The sequence below is a fragment of the Polyergus mexicanus genome, unplaced genomic scaffold, assembly GCF_030449975.1.
Source record: "Polyergus mexicanus isolate NDT 795.1 unplaced genomic scaffold, iyPolMexi1.0 SCAF_23, whole genome shotgun sequence".
Classification (NCBI taxonomy): domain Eukaryota; kingdom Metazoa; phylum Arthropoda; class Insecta; order Hymenoptera; family Formicidae; genus Polyergus; species Polyergus mexicanus.
The window spans coordinates 45,603-73,241 of record NW_027223343.1 but is presented as its reverse complement, the minus strand read 5'-3'; the positions used below and the strand labels follow the sequence as shown (position 1 = coordinate 73,241).

Below are 27,639 nucleotides of genomic sequence, written 5' to 3'. Positions count from 1 at the left end.
ATCGTGGGATCGATCGAGAGGCGGTTATCGATCATCAAGTGCGGATGACCGATCTATGAATCGGTTACCGATTGCTCCGATGACATTCACGTGACAATTTGTGACAAACTGTGCGAAGCGTCATTGAAATACACACAGATACATCATCTACAGTAAATATTATCAATAATCAATTAGTTTAAGAAATGATCGAATGAAGACTTTATCTTAACTAGAGCTAGTTTGCATCAGTGTTTATTTTAAGAATCATTCTGGATATGTCTTCATTGTTCAATCGTCACTGATCTTTCAAGTAGTTTGATCTATGAGTCGTTCGAATCAGTGTCGGTAGAAAACGTCATTATATCGATTGCAAGTGGACACCAAAGCATCTAGTTCCAATTAGTGTTGATATTGAAAAGACATAATCTCACCAGGAAGTATGTGTTAGAGATCTACAGTGATCGCAGGATATGGCAGCTATGCATTACAACGCGCAGATGGTCTCAGAAGATTTGCATCAGCATCCACGACATCTTTACAATCTACAACAGAGACTGCAAGATTCCGGATCTTCGCCTAGATCGGAGGACGCCAGATCGCCGCTGAACAGTCGAGTGAGATCGCTCGAGGAAGTGCGTTTCGTGGGTGCTAGATCACCGGACGTGACGGAAGATAAAGTAATCAGGTATCACGATGATGCTGGAAACAAACGTTTCTCCAAGAACCACGTGAGTCCTGGTTTCTTTCAGGACTCGGAGAATCCTTCTAGAAAATGTTTCAGCGACGAGATAGCGACAAATCGTTGCCACGAATCGGAAACCTCCCCTGGAAGAACGTCCTCGCCGCAAAACTACATTCTCAGCTCCCCAAATCAGCATAGCAGCTCCATTGGCAAAACGTCCTTCTGTATCGATGCGCTTCTCGGTCGCGCCACGAAGCAGAATGAAATAGAGCAATCATCGGCCGATCGACAGAAAGCGTTCTCCAGAAGTCACGGGGTCCAATCCGATAGTATAAATCTTAGCGGCATTCAAGAACGGGAATCCCCCGGCGCCATAAGATGCCCTGGAGATCAAAGAACAACCTTGGGAAATCCCTTGAATCCTTTCATTCAGCATCATGAGTCCGAATCGCCAAGTCTGGAGGCTCGAGAGAGACATTCCGCCAGTCGCGAGACCGTTCTCGGTCTCCATACCGGCGAATCCGGCCCGATATCTGTCCAAAGAGGCCAGTTCAGGCCCGAAACGGGGACCAGCAACTATCGGGATGACCGGCTGGAGAACGTCGAGGATGACACGTCTGTTGACGTGGATCCGACGCGGACCGGAAGCGCCAGTCCCGGAAGTAACGCGAGTCACAGTGCCGCTTCCAGTCCTCCTATATCTCCCGGTTCGGAAGATCCGTCCAGTAACGGCATCCTAGGCCATCAGAGTCTCGCGTCTGGGCCTTACGGCGTGAGCGCGGCGATGGTCAGGCAGAATCAGGGTCTTCTACTGCATCCCGCGGGACCGCTTATCCATCCAGGAGGACTGTACTATCATCCGGCCAGCGGCAGTGCTTTTCACTCGATACACAAGGAGGGTCAGCCAGTCAGCCATCCCCAATCCGGAGGGCCTCATCCTCAGCAGCATCACATTCATCCACTCCAGCTCGAGTGGTTTGCCCGGACCGGCATGTTATATCCCAGATTGCCCGCGGATTTAGCCGGTGAGTGGATTGACACGATTAATCCGATTAATTAATGACGGGTGTTTGGGATATCTTAATTTTGGTTATGCATCGATATTGACCTATAACCATTTGTAGCTCTTGATATCTATGGTATAGAAAAGAGATGCATTTCGCGAAACTAAAAAAAATTTGTTATTACGTTTGAAATTTTGTGAATATTGGTTTTAAAAATCTTATCTTATTTAAAAAGAAAGATTTACTTAATAAAAGCTTAAAGATAATGTTGATAAAATTATTAATTAAAAAAATTAAATTATTATTAGGATTATTTAGTGATTATGATAATTATCTTTGTAATTAACTTTATAATCTCATGTTTAAAATTGTTAAATATGGATCATAAATCTAACTAAACACGACAAGCTAGAATATGGATTGCATCATTCCTAAACATAAATCATTCCGATCGAACTGGTCTTATCAACCAAACGCTAATGCGTCTAATTAATTGAATAATATCATTACGATCGCTGCGCCAAAGAACGATACAAGCAATTAATCGCGTGATATCTGTGGTAAAGATTGCGATAATTATCATCACTATAAAAAATAAAACAAGTTTAATTCTGCTATTTTATGATAAGATATCATTTATATGAGCCTTTGAATTGAAATAGTATATATAAAGTCGAAAAGTAGCAACATATAAATCAATAATAACACATCATAAATTTTTTATAATGATTAATTACAAGAATAAAGCCATCAATAACACCAATTTTAAATTTTTCTATATGAAAGAGCATAATAAAATAAAAAAATTTAATTTTATGTATACCTCTAATATTTCTATATAAATTCTCTTTTACAATATACAAAAAGACAGAAAAAAAGAAATTTAATTAATTATATAGCAAGTTTTATCATTTTTATTTGAGATGTAACATATGTTTGTGTGATATATTGTATGTTAGATATTAATTAAATTTAATTTTAAAAAATTGGAAATTTCCAAACTCGATATACGGGCTGTGTGATTTTTATCATAATCGAGAATAGAGATTGCAAGGATTGCAAGTATTAACATAGTCAGAGAGGATATCTTTGAAGCGCGACTCGACCTTCACGTTAAAACCGTTAATCCTTTTTGAATGCCTGATAAATTAATATGATTTGATAATAATTTGCGAGGAAATTGAGAACGCAACCGATAAAGATCGTTACAGTCGATAATAATACTCATAAATCGTTCATTCCTAAGTCGACAGTGACGCGATGCCAATCCCAGAAAAAAAATATGCTGATTGCGATTTTATCGCTGATCGCGAATCGGTAACGGACAGTGTGCGAGATAGTGCGAGAATAGAGGCGAGAGAAAATCCATCTAAGATATATATTTATAATCGATTTTGAAGTCACGAATCTCTTAATAAGAATTTAAAGCGACTCTTAATTATCGAGTTTCTTAATTCATCGGGTAATTAAACAATGGCTGCGAATTAAGTCTCGCGAATGTAAACAGATAACGGGGTTTTATTTTTTTCCGAAAATATCCAGTAGGATTTATTCGACAATTTAATTTGCAAAATTTAATTCGCGATTCCATTAATGACAAAATATCCAATGACATTGATTAATGACTTTGCAATCAAATCTTTGTAAAAAAAGATATACTCGAATTTATCAAAGAGAGAAATGTATTGCGCAAAATCGAAATCCCTTGCGTGGGTGAGTGGATCGCGTCGGATGATATCGAGTCGATCGACTGTAACTCATGCGTGGGAGGTCGTGTTATGTTAGCTCTCGACGGCTATTACTAGCTATTAACTCGAAAGTGAGAGGCAACGTCGAAAGACAGATTGCCGTTACGATGAGCAGATAGTACATGTTTACGTGTCTAATGTACCGCTCCACTAGACCATATTGGCCGACTACTCAAATTTTACGATCTCGATAACAAAAAGTCACGAGCGATATTCGCTCGTGACTTTTGAAAAAACATAGTAATATATATATATATATATATATATATATATATATATATATATACATATGTATAATGCAAAATACAATATTAGAAGAATATCATAAAATGAGATATCACATACACAATTGTTTAAAATTAGGCATTTATCTATATTTAATCTCGCGTGAATAAGATTCAAAATTTTTATTTTCCTTTTTTCGTTGATTAAAAAAAAAAAAAAAAAATCTAGCGTTTAAACACACAAATCAAAAACACACTTATACAACACGACAAATATTCTCACTACTTTAAATAAAAAATCTCACTTTTCTTTATATTTTCTTTCAAATTTCATTTTATTTAATAAAATAATTACACAATTCTTTAATTAATCTTTTGCGATTCTTTCTGAATAACTAAGAGGAGATCTAAAAATGCATCTCTTCACCCCTTAGAATTCTCACTCACGAAGAAGAACTGCATCGCTGCCAACTAATTCGCAAACCTTGTGCCACGAATCACAGAACTGTCTGAAAAATACAAAGAAGGAAAAGGCGAGAGGAAAGAAAAGGAGACTAGCTATGGCGGACGAACTTGAAAAGCAAAGGGTTCAGATATGAGGGAAAGGGGGGAGGAAGCGCAACAAGGGACTTGGTTACCACGGTAAATTTCACGCTCGGAAAAAAGAGCCGTGGCCGCGTTGTCAGGCCAATCAGTCGAGGGCTTTTATCGAACAAATTGGTCAGAGAACGTATGGCGATGGCGGCGGCGACGGCAGAACGGCGGGGCACGGGGGAGAGACGAAGGGAAGCAAAAATGAGAGGCGGAAGGGCGGCGGGGATGCCGCGGACACAAGTGGCGGGTGCGCGGGGTATTTCCTGTCAGATGATCCTGATTGGTAGTTGCCGAGCAATCCAGCGTCGACCAAAAAAAGACGAAAAAAAAAAAAAATCGAGCGGTGGCGTAAAACAAGCGCAAAAAAAGAAAAACGAAAAAAAAAGAGAGAGACAGAGCGCACATGCGCGTGGCACGAAATAAAACGCGCTTCGAATACATCGATCTCCCCTCCTCCCCCTAACCCTTTCGCCCCCCCCCTCCCCCCGCCCTTCCCGCCACGCATGGAGGCCATCGTCGGTGGGATACACGGTTCGACTTGTTAAAAATTGCTGACGGTACCACCCCCGCGCGACGTTTTGTAAATAATGAAAGAGGAAGCAGGAGGAGGCAGAGGACCAGGGAGCGAGGACGGTAATCGAGAGGCAAGGGGAAGGGGGAGGAATGCCAGGTTTTATTTGCGGAATATTTGTCGCGCGTTATGCCCGCGCGCGGCGACGCAACGACAACATCATGTTTCATCTATCCCGAGCCGCGGGTAACGGTGTATCGAAATTTAACTAGCGCGCTATAAACGGGATGTGTGCACGTGTCGGGGCCCGCGTATTGCACGATGTACCCCGTGCCCGAGCGATACCGCTGCCCCATCGCGTCCCAAACCCCACGTCAGCGCCCGATCACCGGATAGTTAGTTATCCATATCGCGTTACGAACGGATGGCCCGCTTCACGGCCGCTCTAATTAGCGCGATTCTACGACCATCGATTGCCGCTGTCGAATGAAAATGGCCATTGAGACGGCGAAACTTCGAGTCTCGTTACTATATAATAATTATATTACTAAAATTATACCTCGGGAATGTGTACATATGTACACGAGCAGTATATCTTAAAAACAAATCGTTTAATTTTAAAATTGAATATCGCTTCTTAATAAGAATCTTACTAGAGAACTGAATATTATATATTGAAAAATTATCTCGAGTAACTTTAAAATTGGATATTATAGAAAAATAATTCACTGTTAATTCAAAAAACATTTGGTTGAAAAGAAGAAGAGAGAGAGGAAGGAAGAAGAAAAATATAAAGAACATAGCTTGATTATTCTTTTATGATATCCAAAAATTAAAAAAATACAGTTGTATTATTTTTCTTATAAAATTTTTAATAAAATAATAGAATAGAATAAAATTAAAGATAACTTTTCTCTTCGATTTAGTTCTAAATTTTTTTAATCGTCGCATATATATGTCAATCAGCGACAATCGACATCAATCGATAGTTGGCTTCTGGATTAACGTGTGAAACGATCATCGATTTTCCGATGGTGACAGTCACATGGACACACCGACGATGATTTATTGTTCGCGCGAGTTGAAATGCAATTGTAATAATTACTGTCCCGGGAAGGAATAAATTATTCATCGTAAATTTATAGCCTTTTTACATGATATGAGCGCGCGTTGAGAAAATCCTTAAGCGTTTTAATAATATTAATTGCAGGTATCGATATCAACGGTAAATATATAAATAATAGCGGAGAGCGTGATAAATCTCGCGTTCGATAAAACTGGTAGCGCGGTGATTTTTATTTTCAGCATTGTACTTTACATATTTTACGACAATAATTTAATGATGGCGAATGTTTGATTTGCCGATTATGAAAATGTAAAATTTTCGCGTTGACGTTTCATTTTATACGTCTCGGCGCTTCTTATTTCGTTAATGTTATCTATGTTACATTACAATTTTCATTGATATAAGTTATAGAAATTAAAATATAAATGTTAAATAAATATGAACATATCTCTCTCTCTCTCTCTCTCTCTCTCTCTCTCTCTCTCTCTCTCTCGCTTAAATCTCTTTCGCGGAAATGTAAATCGAGTTACGAATTCCTTTCTAATGGCCGATGGTCTGCAAAGATATTTTTTCAAGTTAATGGGGAGCTCTTAGAGTAGAGGGTGCAAACGAAATTAAAGGCGGTATTTGCCATCGAAGGGTGCCGAAAAAAAAAACAGTATTGCCATTTCTTTTTGACGCCGCAATGATAGGTCGCACAGTAAAATTAAATATTTTATAAAAATGAACACAGTATACTTTGACAAACTCTTTTATGCTAATTATGTACGCGCTTCTGTATTTATCGCGATAAATTTTATGTATTTGCAAAAAATTACTCGCCAAAAATTGATAAAACTGTTTTACTTTCACGATGATTAAATTAATAATATAAAATATATAAATAGTAGTAGAATAAAAAAAAATTAATCTTTTGCATCCATTAATTTTAATACATACTTGTTTCGATACGGGATAAACTATTAAACATACCATTTCCTTTATACAAAGATACGAAATATAGATCAAGTATATGAATCGTAATGAATTGAAATTTAATCTTAATGCGATATGGCGTTAAATAATTGTAGTGGTAATATTTTTCTTAAAGTAAAAAGAATTTTAATTGTTATATTTCATCTACACAGCTCATGTTCTCTTAAAAAAAAAAAACTTGGTCACATATTGATCCAACCGTTTCGTTTTCAATCAGCCCAATATATGTCCAAATCTATAGGTAAAGTATATCAGTATTATTAATTCGATATTCGTGAAACAAGAATGTACGCCGTCGTATTTTCGTATCGGTCAAAGAAAACTGAAAGATTCCCCTCGAGGAACCGCAATTAAGAAGGATTCGTTTCTTCACTGGCATTTCGATCGGCAATTTGGCTTAAATCGACTTGACGAACCGTGAGGGTAGCGGCGTGACGATACGGCCGGAATCTCGTTTTTTTTTCCTTCTTTTTCTTTTCTCTTTTTTTTCCGACCCGGTCCCGCCGTCCGTACGAACGGGGAGAAACAATGACGAGGAGATGGCGGCGGAAACTCTACCAACAAAAGTGGGATGATACTCGGGAGACAGAGAGAGCGCGCGCGCGCGAGGGGTTGGCGGATGATTTAATTAGTTAATTGTGCGTCATTCATCCGTCTATTCATCCCCTTCGTAGCCTCCCACGTCCCGGCACGCCACTGCCACCGGCTCTGTCACCATACCGTTCCCATGGCAACTCCGCGGACTTATAGCCTGTTTGAACGGTCAATTTTGCGTTTCTGACGGAGATCCGCGAGAGAAAACCACCCGCTTTCCACACTTTGCCCATTACAATATTATGCATGTATAATATTATACATATAGATACATACATACAACGATAATATAATATAATAATTAATTAAAATATATCGCATATACAATAATAAAGTAATAAATATATATAGAAATAATATACTAAAAATATGTGTAATAGTGATTCGAGACGTATAATAATTCATTTAGCGAAAAGAAAAATAATAAAAAATAATATTAAAGAGGACTAATTAAATCGCGCGAAACAATGGAAGGAAGTTCTATCGGCTCTTACCGTACCGTTACTGTCACCCTTTGTACTTTATACTCTAACATATGGCGCGCCGATTGCGGGGGATTAATCCTATTTGTTCGGGATTTATTAGCATTCCTATTAATTCGACCGCAGCGCTTATGGTGTTCGAGATAGCTAGGTTTGCGCGACTAATTGCACGAGATATCGCCGCGTTATCTACTTCCAGGGTAGATTTAATCGGGTATTCATTTAAAATTACGCGATAAAAAATTTTTATAATAGATAAGGAAAAGAAAGGGTGTGTAAAATATACAAAATCCGGGACAGTAGATTAATTTATCATTATCTAATTATTTAAAAAAATAATATTTTGCAATAAAAATAGTCAAATAAAAAAATCATATTTTACATGTAATTATGACTTTTTGGAAAGTAGCCCAAAATATAAAATAAAATGTAATTACTGAGCAATAATTATTTAAAAATTTGTATATATCTCACATTTAATTACTTATATACGTATATTAGAAGTATTATTTATATAGATATATGTTATAAGTAACTAATACGAAAGAGAGAGAGAGAGAGAGAGAGAGAGAGAGAGAGAGAGAGAGAGAGAAAGAGGGGGGGGGGGGGAGGGGGGAGAGAGAGACAAAGAGAGAGTCTATTAATTATTTTATACAGTACTATTATTTTTTATATTTATATGTAAATCATATCTCGACCCGCGAATAAAAAATATTCAGTGATCAATATAATCATCCGTATGACCAATAAAAGTTAATAAAAATTATTTTTCTAATAAACATATATATTCAAGCAACATACAAATAACTATCGCATTATTTGTAATACAATAATTACATAAATGTAATAGGAAGAAATGATTTATGTGTCTGATGGAAAGTAGCCAAACAGATTTGCACAACAGAAATTGATGACGATAATTATTTTTTCGCACATGTAACGTCGGATTTATTGGTAATGGTAGCAGTTTCAACGGAGGCGACGTAGTCGGCGTCGAGCGAATCAGCGTCGTTAGCGAGTGGCTTCTCGTTCGACCTCGCATCCTCGCAACGACGACCTGATGTCGATGTTGTTTTCGGATCGGAATTAAAGCTCGGCGAGAGAATGGCAGGGAGCATGGACGACGAGCGCGGATAGTCGGAGGCGGAGGAGAGAATTGGGGAAAACCGATGCACTCTCGCTCGCTCGCTCGCTCTTGCGACCGCACGCACGCACGTACGTATAGAGAATGTATACGAACATGGGTATATATGCTGGAAACCGGTGGCGGTATCAGGTCCGCCTATAAGCGTATAGGTGGTAATGGCGTTTCTGAATTAGCTGCCAGCTAGTTTGGCCGTCCGCAAGCAAACAGATCTTGGTTACCCGATGTGTAACATCCCGCGCGCTCGCTCAAACGCGCCATTCCGTGTCTATATACGGGCCTTGTTGGTAATACTATGTCGCGTAGTTACGTGTGTGTGTGTGTACGTGTATCATACGCGTATGTGTGCACGCGTGCATCGGATACCTGTCCGATACGTGACGCATACGGTCGAGCTCCTTTCGGCCGCAAAACACCTTTGACTCTTTGCGAGCTTGATCAGGCGACCGGTTTAATTTTCGATGTAGCAAATCAGTGTTTTTCAACCTTAACCGAATGAAAAGAAGTATTTTCTTAATAAACAAATTTTTGATGATGAAAAAAGACTATCCGCGGTTAACATAATATACAACATATCCTATTTGACGTCATAGGCTCGCAATCGAAGATTAATTATCATGCTAAAGATTCATGGAAGATTTTCCAGAGCTACGATTAAATTACACATACCACACAGTCGAATTATTATCGCTTCTAAAAATTACTAATTCGTTTTCTTCGTTACTATAGTACAATTGACTTAATTGTAAGTGTTAAAGCAGCCTCTACCGGAGATTTTTGCGAGGAGCTTGCATCTATCCGGCGACGATGCGAGAAGATGGCGAATCGGGCGAGTCGGTAGGAATGCGCGCGGAAAGAATAAGAAGTAACATCGCGGATGTTTATGGCGTGATTTGTGGCGAGTTCGCGAGCCCGAGTTCGGGATTAAATTCAGCCATTTCGGGTAAGGAAAATAGCCTGATAAAACTTGCCCAACTTTTCTACTCTTTCCTCTTTCTCTGTCTCTCTGTCTCGTGTCTCTGTCTCTCTCTGTTTCTCTCTCTCTCTCTCTCTCTCTCTCTCTCTCTCTCTCTATCTATCCATCGCCGTCTCTCTCTCTTGCTCTTGCGCTCGTCCAGCTCCATCCCAGTCTACGACCATCCCCGGCACGTCGGGGGTGGGTGGCCGTCGGACGGCGAGAGGGTGGCGGATAGCGACTCGCCTAGATTCGTTTAGCTCGGATCTGAGGGGTAGATAATTCGGGGGGCGGAACACGGCGAAGGGGCCCCGGGGACGGCGGGCGGAGCTTGCCGGCGACGCACACACGCGCACACGACACTCGCGCGTATATAACACGGACAAACACATATGACAGTGCTCTTTCATACACACATATAAACGGACAGTTTATAACACAGCCACGGAAGCAAAAGCTGAGAGAACGCACCACCAACGAAGTCGTTACTAACCCCTTCGCTTGCTCGCCATTCCCTTCTTCCCCGCCTCCTCTCTCTCTCTCTCTCTCTCTCTCTCTCTCTCTCTCTGTCTCTCTCTTCCGCGCCCTATTCATCCCCGTCTTCCCCTCCTCTATCCCCCTCGAGACGACGAGCGCGCGCGGTGCAAGCCGGACGGAGGGTAGAGCGGCATGGTTAGAGGTATACACGCCGATTTAGGACGCTAATTCCAATTTGCAATTCGCTATTGGGTAATTGCTGCCCATTAGAGGGAGGCCATTTTCGGCTACTACGTAGACCAACGTAGAACCGCGTCCACGACAGCTATCTATTTTACGTGAGAGAGGAACGAGCGCAGATTAATGCATCTTCGAGTAAAAGATGAATCGACAATTATATTTTCGATAAAAAATAGATTGCTAAATTAAAATAGTGCCTCTAGTTCGATGACAAAGGAAACGAAGAAATAATGTTTCCTAGTTATTAATTTTTTTAAATCTTTTACTTTATCTTTAATTCCTTATTTTATCTTCGATAACAATGAAGGAAGCTGCCAGAAAAACTTAAATTAATAATCAAAGTAGAAAATATTTTTATAAAATAAAATATATATGATAATTTTGTATGTGATATAATATATAATAAAAATATTTTATCATAGAGAGAATATATATACGTCGCGTAATTTTTCCATCGTGATATGAAGCATTTGAAGCATCCATTTGAGTAACGCGTTTGGACGACCGACGCACAAAAAGGAGTAAAAACGAAGGTGAAGTTCCTGCGGGAGCTCGGATCGAGTAATCAGTTTTAATTAAGCGTACCTTTCGCTCGAGAGTTAACGAGGATAGTTACTCGTTAGTCCGAGATACCGTGCGATTCGCCGACTAAAAAAAAAAAAAAAAAAAAAAAAAAGTAGCGCACGAGATCGAATCTCGGCTCGACGGGAAAAAGAGTTAAGTATATATTCGGATGATTAATTCTACAAGTATTACATAACAATCACCACACATGCCAAAGATTAAAAATCTTATACACGGTATCTTGAATTGCTGCATTTGCACCAATTACTGCGCATTATTACAAGAAGACTATCAAGTGATATAAAATCAAAGAAATATTAAAAGAAATGATATTTTTAATTAATTCAAGAATTAATTTTTCATTATTGTAATTAAAATTATATAAAAATCGCAAGAATATGCCGTGACTCATTTTATTCCATTATCTGTATCCGTTAACGACGCAAAGCAAAATACGCTGCGGTACCTACCGCATCGCCGCCCTTCATTGTGGCGCAAGAGTATTCATGCGACCGGTAGAATGTAATTTTTCCGGGGGTAAGTTACAGGGGATAGAGCGGGAAAGAGTAGCCGCTTTAAGTACAGATAATAGGTGGTGTTTACCGCCGCGATGATCGGCACTATTTAAGGGTGGCCCGGCATGAAGCGGCCGATGGGACCCCAAATAAATTAAATTATCATGATAAAAGCCCCTTCTACCGTCCCTCTCCGCGGCACCCCCTCGATATAAGAGCGCGAATGGTGATTGTCCACTCGATAAAGTCGCCCTCCACGTGTTTACCGACATCTGTCACGGTTTGCGCATTTCCCGATCTCGATCAGACGCGCAGCGTGCTAAAATGATCAATTTTGGCGGGACACGGTGCATTCTCGTGTCAATAAAATTAGGCTAATTTGAGCGCAAATGTATCGCATCAAGAATCGCGTAGGAATTAATTATGGAAATTCATTATAGAACGATTCATGCTTTTCGGATTTATATTGTATAAAATTAATGCAACTGCCCAACAGTATACCATATATAGTAATAATAGGGAAAAGGAAAAACGTTATACTGTGTAAAGAGAGAAAACAGTCTTCATTAATGTACAATATGTTGTTTCAACTTTTTTTTTCCAAAATTTTTTTTACCGCTATAACATAAACGTGCAAGTACTTGTCGTTTGTATCATTTTGCTTCTCGATTATTTTTATCGACTTCGCGACTGCGTTTATTTATTGAAGTGGGAGAAGGGGGACTATTTGCAGTTAGTTAGCGCTATAGTTAACGTAGCGCCCCTACGATGGAGGGGTACATACCGTATGTTAGATGCCAACCCCCTCGATCGCGCATGGCGAACAAATTTCTTCGGTACGTCTGTAGCGCTCCGCCGATTAATACGACGATGGCTCAATGAATAATTATCGCGATGAGCCGGCCAATTTGACGATGAAGGGTGCGATAATTTATGGCGGCTATTTGTCATTTCTTAAACTTTTAAAGGCTAATGAATGCGAGTCTTAAATGTCTAAAGTCGACTGCGTCGTTTATTTATTGTCCTAAATTCAAATTTTCAATCCCTGCAGAGTTAACAATTCATATCCAAAATTTTGACATAATTCATAAAGTTCTGGTTCTCTTCCAAAGAATTCTGATACGTTTAAAAAAATATTGGCAATTAAATATAAAATGCAAAGTTTCAATGATACGGACTGACAAGTTCAACCGATTTCGATATGCAATGATTGATAATAACTTTTTCATTTTAATCAGAATTAATTCGAGTCATAATTTATTTTATATTCGCAAGACAATGTTGAAAGAAATTTTTAATCTATGATTAAAATTAAAAAAATTGTCGTTTGAAAAACTTGTAAAAACCTCTTTATTTTTATTTTTATTGTTTCGAGTATAAAATCGAGAATCGTCAGAATACTTAAAGAATTATCTGAAACTTTCAAAATATCAGATATGTTTCAATGTTATTATTATCACTAATACATTATTTTGTAATCGTTTGAGATTGATTATCAAGAAAATGTTATTTAAAGTTGATGTTTTACCTCGAACTTAGTTCTCGCAATCTTTTGACTCATATTGACTGAAAGTAATCATAGATTAAAATTGAAGGATTCATTGTAGAGTTAATATAATCACAAAAAGTTTAGTAACTGAAAAATACTTTTATCTTGAATTATCTTGAATAAAACATAATAGAGATAAAACGATACATTGCTGCGTGTTGAAATTTTTCGGACAATGCATAATACCGTGTGATATATGCAGCGTGTCACGAGCATCTAATGGGCATCGCGTAGATGGTGTCCACGAACGATGAAATTGAAAAAGGGATATAAAAATAAATCATGACGGGACGAGCAAAAAGCGCAATGGTGCAAATAATAATTGTCACAAATCAGCGGGGAGGGAAATCATCGGTCAGGCCATATGTGCCCAGCGGGGGAGAGAAAGGAGAGGGAGCCCAACTCCACTTCGTTCAACGATAAATAATCCAATGAATGTGCTACAGTCTAAATACTAACAACTATCAAATATAGTTTCTCGCGTCCCTCGCACACGATCCTTGCTTACGTGAACAGCTGTCAAAATCGCTCGGTGAGCTTAGAATTCTTTTTCTCCATAAGAAAAAAAATATTGATATATGGCAATATAATATTTCACGAATATAAAATGAGTTTAAATTTACATGAAGTAGAAAAAATTTCATAAAAGATTATCTAACAATAAACCATACGAATTTTGTTAAATTAATCGAAATTTTTAATTATATTGTATTACAATTTAAATTTTCTCTGATATATTTTTATATATATTGTACTATATACACATCCTTTTCTATTTTATAATTCTTATATGTATATACTCAATGCTTATTCTTTTCGTAATACTGCGTGCTGCGTGTGTTAAATTTACGAGAGCGCATTGTGTAAGAGCCCGATAATACGACATCGAGATATCAGAAACTGCCGCTTATTCGTGTATCAGGCGTGAAATGATGCGGCCCTATATCAAAATACGCGGGTTTCTCCTCTTCGAGGGAGAGCAAGAGCGTGCGTACCTGCTCGTACGCAGCTTAGTGAATCACGCGTGCGACCGGTAATCCGAATACGCTCGACTAAACGCCGCCATGTGTACAAACACTGACAGCCGGTCACGCACTTGCTAGTTAAGTTACGAGGGTGCTTAAGCCATTGACGCAAGGCCCACCCCGCTGTTAATCGTGGAAACTCATCGTGGACATAATGTACGGCAACAACAAAAACAACAGTGACAAAAATAACGATGTCTCTCGTATACGAAATTCTAAGCTTTTGTGTAAATATGAAGTCTAGTATTATTTTTTAACAACTCCTGTCTTCTCGAATGATTTAATCTTGTCCGCTCATTTTATATTTTCTAATAAGCAAATTTCTAAACTCTATTTATAAATGACTCGTTTTGCATTAAAAAATAATTGTAATAATTTAAAAAAGATATACAATGTTATAGTGATAAGATAGATTGTGTAATTGTATAATATACTATGGCATCTTATTAATAAGAGGAATAATATCATATTTAAAATATAATTTTGGGTGAGATAAATTGTTAACAGTCCATGCATCCATCCATCCATGTATCTGTGTGACACGATGTACGATGCAACCGCGTCTCTCTATCGCGTATGGATTGATCGCAATACTATCATGTTTGTATCGGTGATAATTTCATCAGACTCTGTGGCGTCCTACGCCCATGGTGCTATAAGTCGGCGATCCTCCCCTGACCAAGAGTCATTCACGGGGCTAATTGCAGGGGCGGCTTTCCGCCCTATCGTCTAACCCCAAATCATCCCCCGGTAATCCATAGGGATTTACACTCGCGATAATTGCATTAGCATTCGATGATTTTTATTGGATCGTCCGGCTCGCGATAATGAATCATTTCCGAACTGTTTGCCGAACTAAAATCATCAATTCGATTTGTGACTTTTGTCGCACAAATTAATTTAAAAAAATTTTTCACCGCGAATTTTTATTACGTAAGGGTCAACATAACGTTCGTTAAAAAATTATAACCATTTGTATAATTATCCGCGATTACGATACTGTATGAGATTTAAGAGCATGATTTAAGAGCATCTATTTAGTACGTGTCTTATTTATGAAATATTTCAATTTATAGATTATTATCGCAAATATTGTTACTCGAATTAATTGTAGCGTAATCCTGTCATAATTACAATTCTTTTAAATAGAACATTTTTTTTCGTTATAGGTTGCGCGGCGCAACATGCATTGCTGGGCAAGACCAGAAGGCCGAGGACGGCTTTCACGTCCCAGCAGCTTCTCGAATTGGAAAAGCAATTCCGACAGAATAAATACCTCAGCAGACCGAAGAGGTTCGAGGTCGCGACGTCGCTGATGCTCACGGAAACGCAGGTAAATCGAGATAATGATGTTAAATCGCCCATTACCTATCTCGATATCCGAAATTCAATAACAGCCATGAGCCTGTGAATCATCTCTCTCTTTCGCGCGCGATAAGCATCACGCGATTAACAATTTTTATTAGTCATGGAGTAGAGAGACGAGTAAGGTAACGTGAATCGTGAATCATCTATAATTCCACGATAAAATAGCTCTATGTAATAAAATGCCGTTCCCACTGCTCGAATAAAGAATACTCGAATAAACTGGAAGTAATTTTTTTTGATCATAACTTTGCGGTGTCGCTTGACACTTATAACAGCAAGTGTCAACGAGATTAGAAAATTATACCTTTTTATACGTAACTCTATCTATCTATTTTTTCAAAACTACGAAAGAGTATTTTTGCATAATAACATATATCCGATCGAAATACGTAAGATTGTTTGCGGAGAAATCGTTAAGAAATCCAATCGGTTATTTTCCGAGTTAGAGTTGGAGTTAAGTTAGCTCGTCGAGAGTCGCTCGACGAGGAGTTGAACGACGTCGGTTGGTAAATAGCGCGAAAATGGAAATTCGCGAGGTCACGCGAGGAGCGCAGGACGACGAAAAAAGGAAGAAGACCCTCTTCGAAAGAGAGAAAATCCCTCTCCGAATAATCCGGTCCGCCCTTCCTCCATCCGGGGCCGGCCGTGTGCACGCGAATCCTCTCTCGCATAGTTCAACAACTTAAACATAACTCCGAAGCTTACGAGCCCTGACGGATCGCTCGGCAAACAGACGTGAAAGTCTGAGTTATGGCGGGCTCAGTCGCTGATTTGTTTCGATATTTTACCGATTCTGCCTCGCCTCCATCTCGGCCTCCTTCCTCTCCTCCATCCTCTTCCTTCTCCCCCGGTCCCATTTCACGTCTGAGTTCCGCGCTTGCAGAAACGCGATTACCAACGATTTACCGTCCAAGCTCGAGCTTGGAAACACATCGCGACGTCCTACGAAGAATATGTTTATTTGAAAAAAGCAAAAGATTGCATACTTCCAATCTCTCTCTCTCTCTCTCTCTCTCTCTCTCTCTCTCTCTCTTTCTATATATATATATATATATGTATATAAATTTCTGCCATTATCAAGGCAAACAATTTTGTTAATATTATATCGAAGTACAATATAATGTCATTATCGTTTATAACGCAGAAATTCATAAAATCCACTATCTCTTTGAAAGATTAAATGCGTACTTTTTTGATGCATTAGGCATTCTTTAATGTTTCCTCCAGATGATCGTTTACCTTTGGACTCTTACTAAAGTGATTCGATATTTGACTTGCGACTCATTTCCCTCCGACAGCAATTTCCTGCTCGCTGGATTAATTAAGATCTGATATAATATTCGCGATTATAGTATCGTACACGGAATCGCGATCGTAATCATCGTAATAACATGCGAAATTTACGCCACAACGATCGTTAGCGAGGAAAATATCTTCGGCAATTATGTATGATTGCGATCGAGATGATATCGCGATAGAACTCTCTTGGTGTTTCATGATTCATTCGTCGTTCGGTTTCCCGTGTACAAAGTGTCGATTAATTTCAATTCGTGAGATAATTTACAGCGCGATCTATTTCTCCTCTCTCTCTCTCTCTCTCTCTCCCTCTCTTCATCGCTCGTCGATTTATCGACAACAAATATTTATTTTCGCACGTCGCTTTTTTTTCCCACCTTCGATCCATTTTTTTTCGACCGACTCGCTCGCGCCTACAATTCGCTCGCGCCTTCTTCTCGTTCCCCTATACTCCCCCCTCTTTATTCGACCCCCATGCTTGTTGTTTACCTCGCGCTCCGAATTATTTGTTAACGCGACGCGAATGATTTACGTAAGTCGCTGTGCCGTAACGTTTCGCCTATCAAATTATCCAGCTGATCGAGAAGCGATGGCACACCAGCTGTTTTTCTCAATAAAATTCTAAATTTTAAAAGAGATAAATATTTTCATCATAAACGCTTTTAATCTTCAAACATCGAATTACATTATGTTACAAATGTTCGATAATTATTTCATTTCTTTTTTCATTTGATGTGAAAATCTGCGTTTTTTTTAATATATAGATTCTGTATATTATATACTTTCGAAATGTTAATTTATAAAAATACATTTTTGGAAAATATCATTAGAAAGACTATGGTGTGTCATCATCGCTGATATATATACTTTAAACTGTAACGATCAGAAATTTAGAATTAATCTTGTCATACGGAAGATTCTTCGCATCGCGAGAATTCAGCGAAACGTTCACGGATTCTCCCATTCGTATTCGTACGAGAAAGCTGCGCTCCTATGCGGAGGGTAAAGATATAATACGATCGGTATGCCTGGAGGGGATTGGCCCGGGCGCATGATATGTTGTCCGAAAGATTTACATCGTTTTCTTACGATTGGGGAGGAAAAATCGAGTCCCTGTATCCGTCTACCTGATTTACGGCGTCTCGCGGGGTGGCTCACGTAACGTTACCCGCGCTTATGGAGTATGCATTCGCCAAATTAAATCGGCCGTGGATCGAACGCGTCGAGATTGAGACACTTATGTCCGCGATAAATCGTTAGATAATTAGCACTTTTCAAATTGATATCGACTCGAAATCTAGGAAATCTTTCAATTTATGTGAACGTATCTACGAACAAATTTTTATCATTTAATATCAGAAGTGAATGTGTAGAAAGTCCAAGTACTTTGGACTTTCTACAAGGAAATACAAACATTATCGTTTATTTTTCGTTATTTATATATAAAATGATCGATAATCACTTGTGTAAGTAAAGAGGAAATGATTACTTTGTAATAGAATAGTTTGATGTGTTGAAAAATTAAAAACGTTAAGATAATATATAAGTCACTTTTATCTTTCAAAATGTAATTAATTATTACAGTATAATATCAAAATAAATAAATTTCATAGTTTATTATTTCCTTTGCATCACGTGTGTATGTTTTAAATAGTATTAAATATATTTTATTATACAAAGTGTATCTGAAATGATGCACTAAACACTAAACTTTAGGAGCGTATTCTAGAGGTCAAAATAGGACTTTTTTCTTTTCTTACGAACATGGGTCCGCAAATGAACCTCCCTCCGAGCTTGGTAAATTAATGTTTTCATAATATACGTTTTTATTTTTTCATTTTAGTGGCTTACTTTATTTCATAATTTACTAGACTACACCAAATTTCAACCTTCTACCATTTTTTTTTCCGATATACAGCCAATTTTTAATTTTTTCCTCAAACTTTAGGGGCCTCTAGCTCGACGGAAGATTTATTTACGAACCCATGTTCATATGAAAAGAAGTCTTATTTTGACCTTTAGAATATGCTCCTAAAGTTTAGTGGATCATTTCAGATACACCCTGTATTTTATATCGAACACATAAATCCGTTTAGAAAATCTTTCTTTTCACGCAAAGGTTATTTCATAATTATCTAAAATTAAATTCAGTGATTCAATTCGAGATATTCAGTGCCAAAATATTTTATCAGAGATATCGCGCTCGCTATAGTTGTTAGTTCCCCGAAATCGCTTATCGCCAAGCAATTTCTTTAATCTCTCTCTGCGCCGCGAACGCTTCGATTGACGCGTAATAAATAATTTCCATAATTTCGTCCCGCATCGCGATCAATAATTACACGGTACACTTTCGTTGCAGGTAAAAATCTGGTTTCAAAATCGCCGGATGAAATGGAAGCGCAGCAAAAAGGCGCAACAGGAGGCTCGCACGAGCGGTAAAGTCGAGGAGATCGGAAGCGCGAGAAGCGCTGAGCGAGATACCGGAAGTGACATTAGCGTGAACGCACCTGAAACGCCGGAGGAATCCAGAGGAACTCTTCAGGAAAGTCAGAGAACCGGAACAGATCTTCAAGAACCTTTATATCGGCCTTACGTGGTTTAAAGACCCGACAAAGGCACGTTTAATTTTTGGGAGACCAACATTTTTCAAAATAAACTGCAAGCATTTTTACCGCTACAATTCTCTGTTTTATGTGTAATAATTTATAATATAGGTAAATTATAATATTTATTTCTGTTAATTATCACGCTTAATCCAATAAAAAAAAAATAAAAAAAGCAAAAAGGACTACTTCTCACAAATTAAAAAGTAAATAGATTGTTGGCCTTCCAACGATTAGAAAGATACTAATATCAGCAAGCTGATTGTGCTTTTTAAAAAATTAGTTTATTCAAAAAAATGATTGTTTCTAAGGATTCGAATATCTGAAGATTCTCTTAAAACTAAGTTCTACTTATTAATTCGACCGCACAATTGTTCCTATATAGATAATTTTCTATTAAAAATCAAGAATGTTCCGCTTTATTATCGATCGCGATAATAATTTTGATAATCAACTATGCAGGATAGTATCACCATGACTTACAAAGAAGATTGAAACCAACTTAATTTCGATTATTTGTCAATAAAATTCAGTTGATATAAATTGTCACGTTTTTATTGTCACGAATAAATATAAGAATAATTTTTTTGTGCATCGATATTATCGAAATTACTTTGATTTCTGCTTAATATAAATATATATTGATCATAATTTTTTCCAAAAAACGATTGATTTCTCTCGTGTATATATATATATATATATATATATATATATATATATATATATATATATATATATATATATATATATCTCATCTTTATAATTTCTTGCACCAAAATCTAATGTAAATAATTGCGAATGAGATAGTATTCACATACACACGATCCTTAACGAAACCTCGCTTGTTAATCACGGTTATTAGACACACGAGCGTCATTGCTGATTCTCGAGAAGCTCAAAGCAATGAGATATCGGTGGTATAATCGGATTAATCTTTTATAGTTTACCCCAGAAAAGGTGGATAGATAATTGCATTTTGAGAAAGTGTAACGATTAAAAGATTCATACGTTGTGACTGTGCGATTGAATGGTACACGCGTGACAGCGAAACTTTGCTTCGGAATCTATGAAAGCCTCGAGACGGATGCCATTTAATCTAAATCCGTCGTGTACATAGACATTCTAGGGACTATTTATTCTGTGTTTGCTCGGCTTGTAAGATAGAGACGGCAGATAAACGCTGAAACCGCGACGTTGTTAATATAAACGATGTAAAGAGGAGACACACAGGATGGTAGGATCTCTATCCTATCCAGGGTTATAAGTGTTATTCGAGTATTGTCCTGTATGAGTGCACGAGCGAGAAACATGTATTTATAGCATACAATGTGAGTGTAAATATTATCCGCATAGATTCTAAGTTAGTGAATGCGATGCAGATACACGGTATGATTATCGCGAGAAGTTCCTAAATAAATTATGAAATCGAGTAAAAACTTTCGCTGCGTCCTTCTTTTCCCCTCGAATAATCTTCTCCTGATAAGGGAGAACGTTCTCCCCGTTTAGACTTGATGCTATTGAAAAAACATTTTATTTTATATGTGTTTGCATGCCTTATCTATTATATATCATTGTCTCTAATGAGATATACATAGGTTTGATCTAAAAAACAATAATTAGTAGAATTACACATATAATGTCATATTTGAAATTATTTTTTCGCGCCGAGTTAGAAGGAACAGCTGGCGATTGCAATTTTGCAAAATTTCTAAATCAGATATATTCTATTTTCAAACGGATAAAAATATTACAATTATCTGAAAATATTTATATATTATGTATATGTCAACACTTTTCAAACTAAAAATATCATTTATTATTTGATTTAGCATATAATTAATTTGAGTCAAAATTATATATTTTAAAGCAGTTTATTTCAATGTTCTGAATAAAATTAATTCAATTTGTTTTTTTTTCTGTTACTTTCATAGTAATATAATGCCAATTAAAAAATCCGGAATTGTAATTCCCAAATTTATCAAATTTTACTCTTTGCACTTGGAACAATAAATGCCCGGATCCGCTTGTATTGAACCACGTGTACGAGGGAGCCGGGTCTTCCTCATGTTATTTGCATGATGGCCGCTGATTGGTATATGGCTTGTAAATGAGAGGCTTCATCCCCCCGGTGGACGGCTTGCCTGGCTGGTTGGTTGGTGCTCGATGGAGAACCGAATGTCGTGTTTCGAAAGGCATTCGAAGGAGCTGAGCCGCGCCGCGTCGCGTCATCAGTATTTATGACATGCTAATCCCCAGTTACGAATTCCGCGACATTCCGCGGGATCCGACCGACGGCGGAGATTCGCTCGTTCGGAAAACGTCAGCGAGCAGCACAAGAAGGAGACAAAGTCGTATTTGACGAACGCGGATCGATGTCACCACTTCCCCGCGCTGCCATTTCCTTTTTCCGCCGAGCTCGAGAACGAAATCACGTGAAAATCGTAGACGCCGAGTATATATGTATATCGATAAATTGGGAATTTCAATCAACAAGAGATACGCGAGTGTGAAAAGTATCGTAAATGCGAATTATAATACAAGCCTGAAACGGAAAAAATACATATAGTTATCTCTTTGCAAAAAAAAAAAATGCAAATATATCTCCGCGAAATCAAACGGCAATAAAATTAATTTCTTGAAAGGAGTAACATTATTAGTAACATCATTACTAAGTTTAATTTAAATATTTCAGATAATTCTTACAGCATTTTTTATTTTCGTGAAAATTGAAGAAAGAAAATTATTCAAATCGAATTCCGGATCACCAAACATTATTAAGATTACACCACGGTTATTCGTCTGAGCGTTCGAGTTTTCTCGCTTATACGTATATTTTCCTCGTAATTTCGTTGCCGCGCAGATTCTCGTCAATCTATTCCTTCGTTCTTATTACCGATTCGACTGCCAATTCTTACCTCCCGCTTGTCGTGTGCCTTCCAATTTTTTGTCTTCATCTTTCAGTCGTGAAAAATCCGCGGCGAGAGCAACTCGAGCGAGTTTTACCGGGCGTGATTATTTGCGAGGAAAAATCCGGGATTGCCCGAGACAGGGCACAGGCCAAGACGATCTCGGGAACGTTCTGGCATGGCGCCACGTCTCCGTTTACGCTATGGCACGGCGTGGCGGAAAAAGGGAATGGCCGTAAAGCTTTCTCGAGGAATATGCCGACGACCGGAGAAAGCGTGAAGGCGTGTTACCGTGACGCTCTCGAGAGAGAATTAGCATAACGGCCAATCCCGCTTCGCGTTTCCCGTTGTTTCTTTCTTCCGGCATGGACGGGGAAGAGGGGGATTTATTCGAATGCGGGCCCCGTTCGCGGATGGCAATTTAGCGAAAGAATGTATTACACATATAGTACGCATCAATCTCGATCAATCTCGAATAATTGTATTTGTTCTTTGTGATTTATCAGTAATTTCACAGAAGTCTAACATTAAATCGATGAAGTTGCTACTTGAATGTCAAAGATGGCTTTGCTAATTTTTAGCTTATATATACACAGATAAAATTGAGCAATATTATTTTTCTATAGGTATTTTATATGCGATAATATTCAAAACTAGATAAATGCTTATATTATAATATCATGTGTCATCAATGATTAAGAATATTATTAATTTTATTATTATATTCGCAATTAAGATATAGTTTGAGTGAGTATAAATTCGAAGGGAGAGAGAGAGAGAGAGAGAACCAGACTGAATTTACGATAAAGCAGATGAAGAAACCATTTAAGGTGACTCTAATCTATAAGCTACATCTCGTATCTTACTTTTAAAATGCTTGAAAGACTTCGGAACTCCCGGAAGGTTTCAAGTTAAAATAGATTCAATATTGGAATCCTTTTATATTCTATTTATAATTGCAAAAATCTCACCATTGCTTGACTGACGTTATATTTCAGTTAGCTGATTTCGCTCGTATCTTCTAATGGAGGCTCATCCTCATCGAAAAGGAAGTCGAGAGTCGTCACTATTGCAGAAGAGGATTGCGAAGACAGCGTATAGGAGGGAGAGAGGGAGGAAGGGAGGTAGTTCGAAAGGACGTGGCGACGACGAGGGTGGGGTACTCATGTTTATATGCATTGTATTGCTAAAACCCTTTTAACCGAATTACATTTAGCGATTCTAGTGCCGTTTCTATGTCTGCGTAACTTCCCTCTTTCCCTCTTCCCCGATCTCTCGCTCTATCTTTCTCTTTGTCGCTTTCCTTGCTCCATCTCGTTCCATTGCCCATCTCCGTCTCTCTTTTACTCGCTTCGAGATACGGCGCGTGTCTACGTATGCGAAGAGCTACTCCATCCGCCTACGGAAGATCCCATACGACGACGGTGGTGAGCTGATGGCGTGGACGATGGTGTGAGGGGTTGGTGGGCCGATGGATGGGCGGCGAAGAGCGGGGGACGGGGCGCGATGGGGCTGGATTCCAAGAGTCGGAGAACGGCATCCCTGAATCCCTGATTCTCTTGGTAAACAAGTGCTTGGGTGATTCACTGCTTGTTCACTCCTATCGGCCGTCGTTTGTTTCTAGACGCCATTGCGTTCTACGATTCTACCTCGTTTTCCGGTCTAATGGATTTTGGGGGCCGTCGAGGGTTGCTTCAAGTGTTTCTCGCGTTACCTCTCTCTTTCCTCTCTTTCTCTCTCCTTCTCTCGATCCGCAGACATTTTTAGCACCTTTATGAATACAGGTCCCCTTTAGAATCTAGTTCTGATGCTGTCAACGATCTGTGTAACGGAACGTGTTGGTAATAAAACGCGCCTACAATAGAATAGAATGCAACGGGGATTCATCAACGCGATAACTTGAAATTTTCATGAAAAATGACAAATGCAGATTTCACTTCACATATTATATATAATTATTTTATATAATATACTATATATTAAACTTTAAAATCTATGTCTGGAATGTACATTAATTATGAATTTTTTAGTTATTCAAAATTAAGAAAATATAATTTGTATACTGTTATTCTATCCAATATTATCTCTACAGAGATTTATAATTCAACACATACGGAGAAACTTAAGATGTATGTTTAACATTTTAATTAATTCTCAAGTTGGACTTCTTAGATGTTTAAATTAAACGATTTTTTATTATTTCGGCTTTAACAACGAGATATCTCAATCGCCGCCTTACAACAATCCTCAAGTCAATCTTCGACTTACAACACCCCGCGAGAATCACGAGAGATACGTTCCTGCCTTGGCTCGCGCGCATCTCGCGGCAGAGTCCGTCATTAGCGCTAACAAGGTTAGCCTGGGGCTGCGGAGAGTGGAGGAGGCCGGTGAGGTAGAAGGAAGGGAGATGCCACCCTTCTCCAACGACCTACCCTTTGCTCGCAACATACACGCACGCGTGCGCGCGCGACACGTGCGCGAACGCGTGTGTGTACAGGCGCGTACACGTACACAATCTCGCGGCCGTGGTCTCCTTAGAACAAGGGGGGATAATAAGATCTGCGACAATCAACCCCAATGACGACGACGACGACGACGACGACGACGACGACGACGACGACGCCACCGAGAGAGCGTCATGACGCTCTCTCGGACGAGCTTTCAGGCGACGTCCGTCACGTTACGTGCACATCTCTTCCCCCATTTCTATTCCCTTCCCTCTATTCTCTTTCCCTACGCCCCGTTTTCCTCCCTTTCCTTCCTCCCGTGTCTATCTCTATCTTGATTTATACATCTATCTCTATTTATCTCCGCATCTACACCGCTTGCATTTCTCTTTGTCTCTGGTTCTCCTTCTCTCGTTCTTCATCTTCCCTCCTGTCCTTATGTCGCTTGTAATCTTGTCCAACTCGTTCTCTTGTCATCTCTCCCTATTCTCTTCAAGCTTCTTGTTCTCACCAGTATACTCGGAGATAGGAAGCTATCTAGTTTCCACAACCGTTTTGCCGGCACGATTCGTCAACAATTCCTCTCGACTATTGAATCGCGCGATTGTAATTATGTACTTTGTGGACACCTCAATAAGAGCAATGCACAATAAAATCATGTAACTTATATTTTGAGAATTGCTAAAAACACGTTGATACATTTAACATAGCATTTTTCAGTGAACAATATAATTGAATTATCACAAGATACTTTACTAATTCGTTTTGTTTTGAAATTTTTATTTATTTTGTATTTTACTTTAATAATTATATATTGCATAATAATGATTTATAAAATACTATTCTGTGACACACAAATATTGCTATAAAATTATTTAAAAAAAAGAATAAAAGAATTAGTGTATTTTATATTATATATATATATATATATTTGATTCTTTAGGCAAAACATATTATTAGCAATTTCGTTTATATCGGAGTTGGAAAGTTTTAATAAACCAGATGATGGCGAGTGAACCGTGATATTTATTTCTCATGTTCGATGATATGGAAGATATTAGCCAACTCTATAAAACTAGCACAAGAATACAATCCGCAACATTTGTCAGAAATTGATCTACTATCTCTCATATTTTCCCCAAGTTCTCATTTCTACTTTGTCTCCCAAGGACCAAACTTATCCATTACAAGATAGGTCGAAATCATAAAGATGGGATTTATTAGGATTAAAGCTATAACTCACGTGGAATTGTTATTGTCGTTGTTAGCGAGGCAAATTACATGCATTTTTATGTTCCGGAATAGATATGTCGAGTAAAGTTGGAAATGTTGCCTTTAATGAATCTACCGACGAAGCAAGAAATTACTCTCATCTTATCGAATATTTTTCTTTATTATAATCTATGCTCTCGCTCTTTCATATTTTAAAACATTTGGAATTAAAGAAACATAATATCAACTTCAAGTTTGTAAAAAAAAAAATCTCGAGCTTTTTTTTAAAGGCTCTATCGATATAGATTACCGCGCATAAAAAATTTTGATATTTTTCTAAACGAATTACATTTCGCAGTCCGAGAAGCTTCTTCACACTTCTACTGCTTTCTTTGCTACGTAAGTCACAAGAGAGTAACGTTCGACACGGCGCCCATAGTGTACGCGCGATATATCGTCGAACAAAAGAGAGTAAAACGAGACGTCCGGCGGGCCATTCGGTAAACATGACGAAGACTCATAGATCAGTCGCTGATCCGTGCTCCCGAGCTGTTCTTACCTCCGGCAGGACGGACCGCAACGTTTAAGTACGGCGAGGAGCATGGATTGCGTTGGCCGAGTCGATTGTGTGTAAGTGCCTCGAAAGGAAAGGAGGTGGATAGGGCTAGGCGAGAGAGAGAGAGAGAGAGAGAGAGAGAGAGAGAGAGAGAAGATGCCGGGGAGAGAAGGGGTGAAAGGAAGGGAAGGTAGTCCGAGCAATGGAGCGAGGGGAGACTCGAGGGGTTGCGGGAGGCTCGAAGGAGCTAACCGCATCGTAATCAACGTAAAATGGCGTCGGGAACAGGGAACGGAGAACGGAGGAGCCTCCTGAGGTCGTGCCGCCATTGTTGATCACCCTCACCCTCGTATAATACGTGCTATACGGTTCGCCCAGGGATGCATCCTCCGCGGGCACCGCACACACCGAAGTTCTTACATCGTTCGAGCTTTATACTGCGCCTGAATGGGGATGCGAAATATTTTACGATCGTGTAACAGCGAGATTTCGGAATGCAATGTAAGACCTCGTGTTAAGTGCTTATAGTGATGCGCGAGAAAACTAGAACTTGTAAATCCTTGCATAAAATTATGTAGCATTGTCGTTTGTTATTTTATTAATAATTTATTATAATTCTGCATTTTACAAATGTAAATTTGTATATAACTATTATTATTATTTTTTCCGGCGTAAACAATTATTTTAATAAGACGTTTTAAATTATTTTACTCTTTACAGAGATTATAAAGAGTACCGCAACGTAATCGCTGGATTTTGCATCAAGTATTTCCACAAACCCGTTCGTTCTTCGAGATGAGGAGGATCTCCGACTCGTATCACTGTTCTACGGTTCATTTTGTATTTTACGATAAATCCTCGATTCGCGCCGGCGAGAGAAAGCGCGCTTCGCCGTCCAAAGTTGGATTCGACCCTGCGGG

The 27,639-nt window shown here is 38.6% G+C and overlaps 1 protein-coding gene across 1 annotated transcript; it reads left to right on the top strand.

Annotated features, from left to right (window-relative positions):
- Positions 1 to 317: 317 nt before the first annotated feature.
- Positions 318 to 19,662, top strand: Exex (motor neuron and pancreas homeobox extra-extra). The gene is made up of 3 exons (XM_070313060.1): positions 318 to 1,689; positions 15,501 to 15,664; positions 19,355 to 19,662. The coding sequence occupies exons 1-3, from the start codon at positions 453 to 455 to the stop codon at positions 19,595 to 19,597; spliced, it is 1,644 nt and encodes a 547-aa protein (XP_070169161.1). The 5' UTR covers positions 318 to 452; the 3' UTR covers positions 19,598 to 19,662.
- The last annotated feature ends 7,977 nt before the right edge of the window (positions 19,663 to 27,639 follow it).

Coding starts and splice junctions, on each gene's coding strand:
- Exex (XM_070313060.1), top strand. CDS start 453: ATGGCAGCTATGCATTACAACGCGCAGATGGTCTCAGAAGATTTGCAT. Junction 1,690..15,500: donor ATTGCCCGCGGATTTAGCCG/GTGAGTGGATTG, acceptor TTTTCGTTATAG/GTTGCGCGGCGCAACATGCA. Junction 15,665..19,354: donor TGATGCTCACGGAAACGCAG/GTAAATCGAGAT, acceptor CTTTCGTTGCAG/GTAAAAATCTGGTTTCAAAA.